This window comes from Peromyscus californicus, unplaced genomic scaffold (assembly GCF_007827085.1).
Source record: "Peromyscus californicus insignis strain IS unplaced genomic scaffold, ASM782708v3 Scaffold_11__1_contigs__length_118956290, whole genome shotgun sequence".
NCBI classification, from domain to species: Eukaryota; Metazoa; Chordata; class Mammalia; order Rodentia; family Cricetidae; genus Peromyscus; species Peromyscus californicus.
The window spans coordinates 57799668-57812229 of NW_026294402.1; the positions used below are offsets into that span (position 1 = coordinate 57799668).

The 12562-nt window shown below is 57.5% G+C and overlaps 1 protein-coding gene across 1 annotated transcript; it reads right to left on the minus strand.

Annotated features, from left to right (window-relative positions):
* Positions 1 to 1716: 1716 nt before the first annotated feature.
* Skor1 (SKI family transcriptional corepressor 1) lies at positions 1717 to 12343 on the minus strand. Its single transcript, XM_052763420.1, is given in 10 exon segments — positions 1717 to 2462; positions 2984 to 3049; positions 3549 to 3623; positions 3858 to 3932; positions 5169 to 5240; positions 5668 to 5775; positions 6744 to 6846; positions 7836 to 8912; positions 8914 to 9330; positions 9332 to 12343. Coding segments are annotated over 10 exon segments (2790 nt in total). The 5' UTR covers positions 10034 to 12343; the 3' UTR covers positions 1717 to 2367.
* Between the last annotated feature and the right edge of the window lie 219 nt (positions 12344 to 12562).

The following is a 12562-nucleotide window of genomic DNA, read 5'->3' on the forward strand; positions in this document are numbered from 1 at the left end:
TTTGGAGGGAAAGGCGAGAAAGGAATGCTCGCCAGTCTCCTTTGTTAGTGTGTGCCACGGGCCTTCCTGCTTAGGTGGTAACTGCCCTGCCCATTTTACAGAAAAGGATTGTGCGGCTTCCATCTGTGTGTTTAGGCCGTGGGAAACGCGCGCAAGCAACCTGCTAGCCTGCGTGCGCTGTGGGTCCTGTCCCTGGCGCGTTCTGGGAATGCAAATCACTTCCTATGTAGATCTCACTTTCAAGATGTGTGCAGCCCAGGCGTGAAAGGGCCGATAAGCACGCCCTCTTCACCTCACCCATAGGTGAACTATTTTAGGCCCCTGGAGGGACCCAGAGGGGTAATAGCAAGGTAGAGCCTCACAGTTTGCCTGGAGACCTCACCGCCCTTACTTCCATCTTATCCTCTGCTGCACTGGCTCTGGCAGTATCCCAGGTTTGAAGGTTCGCAACCCCAACACAGGGACTGGCCTCCTGTCTCATCCGAGCGAGCGTGGGGCTCAGCATCTGGTTCTTTCTTCCATGGTCCAGACTGTGTCCTAGCTAGCCTGCACCTCAAGAGGCCTCCAGTGAAACTCCCTGGTGCGAGCAGCTAGGTCTCATGGCCCAAAACACTCCAGAGAATTTCGGGACCTGACTTCGCTCCAAGATCCCCCAGAGAGCTCTTGGAGCTCTGGGGTGCTAGTCTGAGAGCCAGCTCTTGGAGGAGATGGTCCTGGCAGCGGCCTGCAGATGGGCTTCCTTCTTGGAGCGCTTCCTTAAGCCTCAGGGCACAAACGAATGTCATTTAATGGAGATTGGAAAACGAGGCCCTGGAAAAAATAAAAGACTCAACGCAGGACCTTTGCTAGCCAGAGGAGGGCATGAAACCCAGTCTGGGTTGAAAAATTCGTAAGAGAACCCGCTTTCTCCATTCCATCCTCCACACGGCTTGGGGGGGAGGGTGTTTCCTGCAGTTTATTTTTCTGTGGCCCAACCAGCAGGTAGGTGCCTTGCAGAAACTAGGTGAGGCTTCACACTCCTGGGCCACAGGCTGGGGAGCATCCTGGCCTTTTCGCCTGCTGTCATCAGGCCCCACCTTCCTCACTGGGGTCCTCTAGTTGCACCAATCCGCTAGGACATGGAGGGGGAGATCATTAAAATGAGGACAGAGCTCCCTCCTTCGGGATAGTGGATAGCGGCAGGCCCGTGGCAGGGCATCAAACTCTCCCCATCTTTTCCATACCTGTCCCGTCAAGATCCATCCTCACCTCCACCTGGCCAGCACTCCCAGGTCAGGTCTACAGAGCCGGCACCAGCAAGCAGAGCAATTCTGATTGAACCCGGGATTCCTAGCAGCCTTGCTGAGTATACCCCAAGCCCCACAGGTGACTTCACACACAGGACATAAAAGGAGAAAAATTAAACTTTCCGGCTGTACCAGCAAAGGCTTGGGAAAGAAGGGACCACTGTTCAAGGGACCAGGCAGCATTCTTCCCCTAGCTAATTCCCAGAGGAGGGTCCTACTCCAGAGGCCTGTGGGGAAATCGGGTGTGTCTAGGTGGGTCAGTAGAGGGGTCTCCTGAGAGAGCACCACCCTCTAACCTTGACCATCCGTCCCCGCACTTGCATCCCCACGCGCCCCATCTTTGAGTGGCAGGATCTTTCACCATCACCTGGGCACACTCTCAACTCCGCAGCCCCAAAGTGACAGATTTTTTTTTCCTTTTTATTAAAAACCAAAGTCACGGATACAGGTCTCCCCGAACAGGCTCAAGATGGTCTCCATCTCGTTGAGTCAGTTGTCGCCCTTTTAAAGTGCTGTTACGTTACACAACAACAAAAAACACAAAGCAAAATCCAAAGAGGCATGAATGCAAAATGAGGACTGGAAAGGGGCCCGGGGGAAGTAAAATAACTTACAGCATAAATAAAGTGACCCTAATACTGAACCAAGAGACTCACAGTCCGTTTATATCCATTGCACATAGCCACGTTGTCGTTAGGAACAAGAGTTTCAGAAGTGGACGGGACTGGGAGTGCCCGGCTGCAGCCAGCGAAGACGCTACATTATATTTACAATCCGTGTCCCAGGACCTACTCAGGCCGGAGTGGGGTGTGTGTGAAAGAGGTCTCCCCTCTCCCGTTTCTTTCCCCGGTGAGTCCAGTTTACCCCTTGGGGTTTGATGCCCTGGAGTTCAAAGGAGGGGCGAGGCAGTATTTACAGTGGGAAACCGAGCCGGGCCTGGATGGGGACCGGCGGGCGGGCGGCTGTATTTACAACGGTCGGGTCCTAATGGCTTGTTCCTCGCTCTGGGCCGCCGCGGCAGCGGGTATTTACAGAAAGGAGCAGCATGGCTTGAGGGCGCGTGGGCGCGGCCAAGCCGGCGCTAGGGCAACAGCGGGGGCTTGAAGGAGCAGTTGCCGGTGCAGTGCCGGGGTGTCAGCATCTTGCAGGAGAAGTGGTGGAGGGCGTCGTGAGCTTCTGGAGAGAAAGTCGCACCAACCATGTTGGCCGCCTAGCCTGCCTCACTGGCCCTCACCAGTCCCCCCTCTCAGGCCCCATTCAACCCTTTGGGCACACGAATTCTCAATGGAGCAGAAGGGTGGTAGGAGGGCAAGAGTGAGATCCTAGCCAATCAGAACCATTTCTAAGGTCTATTAGCCCCATTTTACAGAAGGGGAAACTGAGGCACAAAGAGGTCTAATTGTCCAAGGCCAGGGCTAGGCCAGAAAGCAAATTTTCGGATGCTCAGAGTTCAAGGGCCTCTTTCTTCCTACCTCACAGTTACAGAAAAATTTCCCTCATTTCATTCAGTTCTCAGTTCCCTTCTGATCCATGTGGGCCTGGGCTTCCTTTCTTACAAACATCTCCATCCATCCAACCATCCACCCATCCACCCACCCACCCATCCACCCACCCACCATCCATCCACAGTATAACCAACAACCAGCACTCCCCCCCCCCCCACACACACTCGTTCATCTTTGTTTCTGGGTTCACACCTTTTAATTTCTGCTGGATGGCATAGCGCGCTTTCCTCTCCTGGTCCAGTTCGTTACACAAGGTATCTGGAAGACATGGATGTGCTATGAGGAAACACAGACCGCTCTCCAGCCAGACGGCAGAGGTCACGGCCAGGGCCACAGCCTCTCCCAGGCCGAACTAACTCCGGAAACTGAGGAGGGGACACTAACTCTTCAAACTGCAGGCTGGGGGTGGGGGAGGAAATGGCCTGGGATGGCGCTTAAAGGCAGACGGATCTAACCAAAATTAAAGCAAACTTAGGCATTACTTCCCAGGTAATTTTACGCCTCGATTTTTAATTTAGAAACCATGGAAATTGCCGCGCTAAGAAGTTCAATCACTCCACGTAATGATGCCTGCAAGCCGTTTGCTGGGCTCGCTTGCCATTCTGAGGCTAATCAGACTATACAAAGGATATTAAATAAAAAAAATAATTGTTAAGTTACCTTCAATTTAAATCCAAATGACTGAGCCAACATTGCGGCTCCTGCCAGACGAGAGGCAGTTACTGCGGTGCGCGCGCTCACCTGACTCCCGTCTTACCTCTGACAATTTGCAGCTGTTGTACCATTTCTTCCCGATAAGCCAATTCCCTCTTCATTTGATCCTGAAAATTATCTGTGCAAATTGATTAAGTGAGAGCTGTTAAGCACAGCCTCCTCTCCCAGCTCCACTTCCCGCTCCCTCCCATCCTCACCCCTACTCCCACCCCTACCCAGTCCTTCATCTAGCTGGAAACGTTGGAAACTCGAGTTCTTCTCTCCCCTGGGGCAAGCGGCAGGGGCTGCCTGCACCCAGTTCCTGGAGCAGGTTCGGGAAGTGGTGCTGTGGGGTGGGGAAGGAAGGATGTACCTTTGAGACTCTGGAATTCCCGCTCCAGCTTCTTGCGAAGCTCCATTTGCTCCAGAAGCAATTTCTGCAATTCTTCTGTGAGAGGTTGGGAGAGAGGTAAAGGGGAGACTGAGGAAATTCAGGGGACCCACCGGGGCCAAGGTTCTGCCCCGGCCCACGGTCCTGACACCTGAGCATTTCGGCTTTTATCTTTGACTTGTATGGAAGCTGGGGGCCTAGGGAGTAGTCCCAAGATATTCCAATTCAAGAGGGTGGAAACTGTTTTGCATTTCTGGACCGTGGCTCCAGGAAATAATTGGAGCCTGACATCTGCTTTAAGTTGCTCCTAACTCCCCAACCTCAGAAGATGACCCAAAAAATACAACTCCCCATTTCTAATGAGACTTCCAATCTCCCCTTTAAAGACAAATCAGGGAGAATCTGATCAAATCCATGGACAGCCTTCCTAGAGAAAAAGACATACACAGAAAGTTTGTTTCCAATTTCAAGGGGGTACTTAGACCCCCAAATCCATGCGGTGAACTATCAGATAAAACACCAGTGGCTTTGAAGTTGTGGCATATCCTGTAAAATCTGCAGCTAGGAAGAGTGGAAAACTCCGGCCCCCCCACCCCCACCCCATCCCACGCCCAATTTCTAAGACCTCCCATTGGCCCGTGTGGAAGGAAGCCTGTTTGGGGAAATAGAAGGACAAGCTGCCCCCACAGGAGGCCACTAGTGTCTAGGGCCCCCCCCCATAGGAAGGCTCCTTTGCAACACAGAAATGTAAAATGGAGGGCCAGGGGTTCAAAACCCCTGTTTGCCCTGCCTTAAGCTATCTCCCCCATCAGACTAAACAGTGACAGGAGGAGGGGTGTCCTGTTCTGCAAATGAGCTCCAATCTTACTCCATTATTGTTGAAGGGTTATGCATTAATCTCAGAGGGAAAAGTGGCCTTTGACACATTCTGGAAAGAAATACCTACCTCCCCGAGACAGCCATCTTGTTCTTCAGCCAAAGTTGTGGGTTTTTTGCCCGGCATGGGGTTAGAGAGACTCAAATTGTCCACCAGTTACAAGTTCTGAGAATCAAGGCCCAGTCTCCTTTTTCACTGGGCCCTTCAAGTCAGTTCTTGAGAACCCAAACTTCCAATAAACTTGCTGGTCCACTCACCCTACCTCTGTGCCACATGTCCAGAGGGTTATCTTTTCTACTAGGTGAAATGAAAACTGGTTGTGCCTTTGGCACACACCCACTACCAGAATACCCTCTCCTCTAAGGACCCATCTACCTGAAGCATCTCATAGCTCCATTTCACAGATTTAACCTCACCTCTGGCCAGGTTTTCAATGTCTTTCTCCACCAGTTGAGTTCCTGTGACATCCAAAGTGAGCCCGTCTTCACCTAGGATACAAGGGCCGTAAGAGGGGTTCAGTCCTGGAGAGAGCCTGGGAACTTTGCCAAATTAGGGACCTCTACCAGACCTGCAGCCTTCCCACCTTCCAAGACACTAATTTGAGGAGAAGGAAAGTAAGCTCAGGAAGATGAACCCTGGCAGGAAGTGCCCTTTGATCTATTCTAGGTGAATGAGATGGTCCCTCTTCCTTTTCCTTTTAGTAGGGCCCCCACCTCTTTCTCAGAAGACCCTCAAAGCCAGTCAGGAAGAAACAAGACCTGAAACCCGGCCTGCACCTCCCCCACAACATCAACTGTCTGTTCAACGGCATCATTTGCTCACTATTAAAACCTTCCTCCAAGCCTGTGGTGACCCGGATGAGTTGGGTCTCAGCTCAAGGCCACCTCAGCTCAAGCCAGGACTGTTAGGGCTCACCTCGATCTGTATTTGCAGGGCTTGGCTGGGAGACACTCCTTTGGTCTGAAAAGGATTTCCTAGTTTCCAAGTCGTCGGCCGTGGAGTGATTGTCTTCCTTATCTGGCTCTAAAAGGCAGACTGAGTTTCAAGGAGAGGCAAAGAAACCGTGACCCGGATACTACAGAACGGCCTCGGTTGGGGCGCCCAAGCCCTAATTAAAAACGTCGTGGCCGCCTCTGGTTCCCGGCTGTGCGCCCAGGCGCGTGCCCTGAGGCTTTGTGCCCCGCACCCCCTCCCCTGCACAAGGTCTGCTCCATCCCAGCTTCACGCCCCCGCCCTAGCCTCTGGCCCCCAGGAAAAGATCAAGACAAGCAGCTGAGCCCACCAGGGACAAGCGACCTACATTGCGCGCGCGGATACTGGGGCACCGGGAGAGCGCGTGGCTGCCGGGTTTGTCCGCGCGCGACTGCAGCGGAGATCGCAATCCAAGGGCGACCTTTTGGGTGCTGGTGGTTTTTTCTGGGGGGGGGGGCATTGTCCCGCACCCGGCTGTATAGGCCTGCTTGGATTTCTGTTGCCCTTCCCACCCCTGCTCTTCCTCTGCTAGCAACCTGGTCCCAAATGCAAATGCAGGGCTGCTCCTTGATTGGGGCCGCAGCTACACCGAGCTTCTAGGACACCCAAGCGCTCAGCCACTAGTCCTCACCCTGTTCCCAGAGCTGGCCTCGCCACCACGCGGTCTAAGGCTAAGAAGTTTCTGGATAAATCAAAGGACCTGAAGGAGATGCCTGCCCAGTGTAGTCTTTTGAAAGGTTTAAATCTCCGATGAGGTGTGCTGGAGTGTGTGTATGTGAGCGCGCGCGCGTGCGTGTGGAAATGAGGAGGATGCATCGTGATTGTTGTTAAGTAGCCAAATCCAGAGCATTGGGTGTTCACAGTTTCCTTTTTCTTCTATTGTTTTTTTTCCCTCTTTCTCTCCTTTTCTTTACGCCCCCTCCCGCCCCCTCACCCCCTCCTTTGAAAGGCCTGACTTGGTCCTGGGTTCTAGGGGTGCTCCCTGTGTTACAAGGGCCAGGGGCCTCGGGAGGCATTACCGTGGGCCTCCGGGGTGCAGAGGTACGAGGCCGCGGGCCCCAGCGCCGCCGCCGCCGCCGCCGCCGCATTCTTCACGTGTTCGTCCCTCTCAGGCGCATACACCTGCGGCCGCCGAAAATGACAGGCAATTAGGGGGGGGGACAACCATGCCCTGCGGCCAACAGGAAGGCCGAGGGGATGGCAGAGGTTGGTGGGCTCTGTAGACCTGGGTACCCAGGGCAGCGGTGACATACCGTAGTTGATTCGGGATAATCTTTGGTCCCTACGAACAAATTGCTTGAAATGCAAAGCGGCTCTCAAGCCACCGGCTGTTCAAAGCCACCCCCACGTTCAGTGCTCACCTCCGTTTTAGCTACTTTCCCTCCCCAGGTCGTTCCCTGCATAAACGACGCCTTTCTCACACAGTCAACAATTCCTGTTTTAATGAACTCAATGTGAATGTACAGGTGCGCCGCGTACCTCCTTTCAAACAGCCAACCCTTCCGGCCTAGTCACAACTCACTCTCCATCCACTTCCCCTTGACAAGCAGAGAGCCGGCGAGCCTAGGCTTTGCAGCCAAGAGCGGTGTAGTTACTGAGTTTGAAAAGACTCAGAAAACTGCCAGTTAGGATAATGGAGGGTTCTAGAGACTTCTTAGCAAGAGGCTGCCCTCTTCTCCCCCTACTCTCTGGAGTTCTTCGGGTGTCATCCTCATGCATGCAGGCACACTTTGGGCCTGGCCTCCGGGGCGCCTTCCTCTGTTTCGGGGTCCCTTCCTCTCCTCTTTCTTCCTTCAGACCTCTTTTGTTTCTCTTTCTGGGTGCCTAGTGGTCTCTGCAAATCTCCCCCCCCCCACTCCATCAACAAAAACAAAATGCACTCGCTGTTTCTTAGGCCTGCCCCCGGATTTTCCGAATCCCTCATCCTGGGGTTCCTAGCGAGCCCACTTCCACAGCGAACCCTAAACTGGGGCTGTGAAAAGCAGCTGGGACCTGCGGCTCCAACGCCTGAGCAGAACAAAATCCCTGTTCCCGCATTCGGCCGGGGCTGCTGTGCACACCGGCAGAATGGAGGAAGGGAGGAGGCGCCACCCGTGGGAAGCCGGGCTCACCTTGGCCGCCGCGGGGCCTCCCAGGGGCCCGCAAGGCTCTCGCAGTTCATAGCCGCCGCTGGGTGGGCTCCTCTCAGTTCTCCGCCCCACGTCATCGGCCACCAGGTCCCCGAATGCGGATCTGCCAGCGGGCGGTGGCCCGAGGCGGCGGCGAGGGCGAGGGCTATCGCCATCAGGAGAGTCCGTGGGACCGTCTGCGCCCGAGGATGTGACAGATGGGGGCCCAGCGGACTGGTCGCCGTCTGGGCCACCTCCCGTGCTGGGTGCGCTGGGCTCGGTGTCGTCCTGGGCGCCCTCCTCGTCGGGGAAGCGGTTGGACTCTACATCCACCTCGGGTTCGTCAGCGGTGTCCACGTCGGGCGAGGCAGAATGGTAGCTAGAGCTGCCCTCGCTCAGAAAGTCCGGGCTCACGTAGCCTCCTCCGGTCCCTGTGCCCGGCACTGGCCCACGAGCAGGCCCCGAGCCATAGGCCTCCCGCGCGCTGCCGTAGAGCTTAGCGATGCTCTCCGCGTCCTTGACCACGGGTCGGAAGGCTGACACGTAGGAGCTTTTGCGGGCAGGTGGCGGTGGTGGAGGGGGCAGGGGAGCCAGGGTCGGAGGCAGCGCCTCGTCCGCGCCGTCCTCGTCCAGGGGCCCGCGGGACAGAGCGCTCGGACAGCGCTCCTCCGTACCCAGGCTGCCCTCCTTGGCTGGCTCGGCACCGTCCAAAGACTCCGGGCCGCCACCGCCAGCCACCGCCGCCGCCGCAGCAGCAGCAGCAGCCACCGCGGCCGCTACGGCCTTGGCTTGGCTCTGTGCGGCCGGGTAAGGCGGCACCGGGAGGCTCCCGGCAGCTGGCCAGAACATGGGAAACGTCGGGTACACAGTGGCGGCGGCCGCTGCTGCAGCTACCGCCGCTGCGTCCTTGGCTGCGCCGGAAGGTTGATGTCCCCAGAACATAGTGCCGCCGCCAGGGCCTGGCCCTGCTCCCGGGGGCAAGTGGCCAGCCCCCGGGCCTCCGGCACCCGCGGCGGTGCCGGCGCCCCCACCACTCCCGGTGCCAGGGCCGCCTTTGGGTTCTCCGGTGACCAACACTGGGGTCGTCCTTTTTGGGACATAGGCCGAACGCTGTGGGGAAACCGTAAGGATGTGGGAAAAGAGGCGGGGGCAGCTTCTGCAAGAGGCCGAAGCCTTTGCTGGGCACTGGAATCACCGGGTAGCTGCGAACTCCCGCGCTGCCCCCAGGCCCTCCGGGTCCTGCAGGGCCACTAGCTGCGGCCGCCAGGCCTAGTGCACGCTGCGGATGCGGTGGAGGTGGTCCCGGAGGCCCAGCCACCTCGTCGTCACCGCAGCGCAGACTTTTGTGAGGCGGTGGGCCTGGGGCCATCTCTGCGCCGCCGCACCCTGGGCCGCCACCGCCGCCGCCACCAGCGCCGCCCTTCCCTGCACCGCCAGACCCGCTGTTAGCGCCGCCTCCGCCGCCTCCTTGCAGCGAGAAGGTCCGCTTGCGCGTCCCCGCCATTAAACATAGCCTTGACGTCCTCCCAAGCGTGGCTCAGTTCGTCGGTGGCCGACTTGTCACTAAGTTTGAGGTGCCGACGCCACGAGTTGAAGTTGGCGGCGTCGGGCTGAGTGTACTTGGCGTCGGGTGTACGGTGCGAATGGAAGATGAACTTGTTGGGCGAGAAATACATGCTGCAGTAGCCGCACTTGATGCACTTGGCGCGAGAGCTGTTGTAGCGGGCGGGAATGAAGCTGCCCCGGGAACCCCACGCGCACTCGTGCACCACGTCAAAGGCGAAGTTCTCGGGCAGTTTGGGCGGCTTGTGCTCACCCAGGAATGATTTGCACAGGCGTTCGGCCTCTCGTTTGGTGATCATGCCGCAACGGCGAGAGGAGATGGGCATGGCCCCGGCCCGACGCAGGATCTCCAGCTGCACCGGCGTGCACTGCACGCACGTGATGCCCAGGGCCACGCGGCGGTTGTGGATCTCATTGTAGCTGTAGTTTTTGAGCAGGGTGTTGGAGATCTGGGCTAGGCACAGGCGCTCCTGCCCATCAATGACCAGCGACACGATAGGCACCCCGTACAGCGACGTCTCGCCCACCTGGTTGGGTTTAAGAGCGCTGGATCCCGAATAGGGCTGCAGCTCTTGCTTGGAGTTGGGCGAGGAGCTGCCCTCGCGCCCCGGCCCCAGCTGAGTGGTGAGAGCCTCCATGCCGCCGCCGCTCCTGAGAAACAGAGAGAGCAGAGAGCAGATGAGCCATTTTTAGCGACGCTACCTCGGTTCAGGCCCGCCCAGCGGGGCGCAGCGTGTGGGGTGCGAGGGGGTTACTTGGCTGTAAGGAGTCCAAGCTCATTCGTCCCCTGGACTGGCCCCTTTTGTTATTCAGACCCGTGCCTGCGCTGAAACAAAAGCACCCGGGGGCTAAGGGAGGAAAAGGGAAAAATAGAAACCTCAGGAAAGCCCCGGCTGCCAGGAACTCAATCCTGTTTTCAGATTGGGAAGGAAGTGAGACCCAGAGACGGAGAGTGACTTGCCCAAGGCCACACAGCAATGCCATAGCCAAATCCAGGCTTTCCGGCCCGCACGCAGGTTCGCCTGCTTTCAGCTACCTCGCAGCCTTCCCTGCCCGACAGGGTCCTGAAGCCCGGACTTCGGGGACCAGCGGCCCCTCTGCTCAGTCGCGCATGCACGCGTGCGGGCGGGGGGGGGGGCAGGGAGGGGAGAGGTGGGAGGCGAGGGAGGGGCACTCACTGCCCATCACCAAACTGAGGGATGCAGCGGTGGGGGCAGGGAGAAGGAGGAGGGCTGGAGGTTCAAGAAGAATGTGTGACGAGGAGGTGGAGGAGGCCACCGCTGTTCGCGGTGCTGAACCCTACCCTTTCCAAAGCTTGTCGAGTGCACGGAGGCCTCGGGTGGCCCCCACTGCACCTAGCTCCGTGACGACCGGCTTCCAGGAGCAACAGTACTGGCTTGCACAACCCTGGACTTCTCTTCTGACGCCTTGCGCCCCGTGTTCCTTGAGCAAAAAGTGTCCAGCTGGATTTACAAAAAGCTTTCTTGCCAGCCATCAGTTGGGCCAGGATCACACCGTTTTTAACCACATTTTCTGCATTTTTAGCTGCATTCCAGACTAAAGCTGGCTTCCGTCTGGGTCAGCGCTTGGGACAGAGAGATTCTCACAGAGGCTTCTCCAGAGTCACTTCTTGGAAACACATTCCCTAAGTCTTCACATATGCCTAATTTCCTCAGGCCAAACCCAGGCTCCCCAGGCTCTGGGCTGCTCCTTTCCTGGGGGTGTTTCCTCTTTGAGTGTTCTCCATGCCCCCGATATCCCAGCTCATATGGACTAGAAAGAATCTTGGTCACTCTTGGAAGCTACTGTAAAACTCCAGGCATAAAAAGTTGCTGGTGGTCCCCCGCTTTGGTTTCTGGAGGAGGCAGACAGGAAGCTGTGTCCACAGACTAGCCTGGTGGAGGACCCAGAAATTGATATTTAGGGCCTTTTAGGTCGCCTAGTCACCCCACGTGTCTTCATACACTCAGAGCTCCAGTGCGTGGCGGCAGGTGCTCTTCAGCCCAGTCCAATCCTCAGGACTCCCTCCCCCGAACTTGGCTGAAAAGGCAAATCCATTGGGGGGGGCAGCTTCAACCTAATAGGGGGCCCGAATTCCAAAGCCTTCAGCGAAGAACCTGAAATCTTTGAGGTCTCTTTCCCTCCCTCTCTGCTTGCTTAGATGCTCCTTATTTGTCGATCTTATCTGTCCCTAAGCTGTCTGTCGCTGCCAGCTCACTCCTCTTTCCCCCATCTATCTTACATCTTGTTCAAGTATCAAGCAATTTATCTATTATCTGTTTCATCTCTTCCAGTCAAACCGAAGCAAGTTGATCCTCCCTTCTCATTGAAGTCCCTGGGAGCATTTTAGGAGGCAAACAAACACTGTCCTAACTCCTTGGCTGAGGGGTCAACAAGGCAAGCCGGGCGTCCCAGGAATGGTTCTCAGACTGCGGAGGTGGCTGGGGGCGTGCAGCTTTGGGAAATGACGATGGCTTCTTGGTTTTCTGAGCAAATGTACCCGGGCCCGCATACAGTGAAGAGGACACCCTGAGCCAGGAGCGTCCACCTGAAGCTAGGGGTCCTGAGTCCCCAAGGGGTTTTCCCAGAGGGCTTCCAGCCTTGGAGCCCGGAGAAGTGGGGAGCCCTAGGAACGAAACAGCATTTCGAGGGTCAAAGAAGAAAGCGCCCGCCTAGGGCCGCACTCAGCCACAAGAAGCAGCGGTCAGGGCGGCCCGGGGACCCCCCTGGTCGGCTCCTGGGGCTTGAGGGGCGAGCCTGGCAAGGGTAAGGAGGCGGGAGGCGGGCGGCGGTGGCAGTGAGGCTGTGGAGTCGTTTGGTAGGATAGAAAACAACAGCCACAGAGTCTAAAGGAGAAGTCAACGAAAGAAGCGCTGGGGCAGCTGGGGCGGGGGCTGCGGGCTCGCGATCGCGGGTACTCACCGTGCGGCCGCTGGAGCCGGCGAGCGGCGAGCGGAGGTGCGCGGCGGGCGGAGCGGCGGGCGGGAGTCGGGGATCCGCCGGGCTCTCCGGGTGACGGCGCGGCCCCTCCCCCGCGCGCGCGCACAGCCGCGCAACCCCGCTCCCCCGCGCTGCCACCCCGCGGCCCCTCCCGCTCTCAACAGGCGTGGGGCGCCGGGGGTCCCCGGAGCGGAGCCGGGTCCTTGGAGCCGATGCCCCCCGAGGCC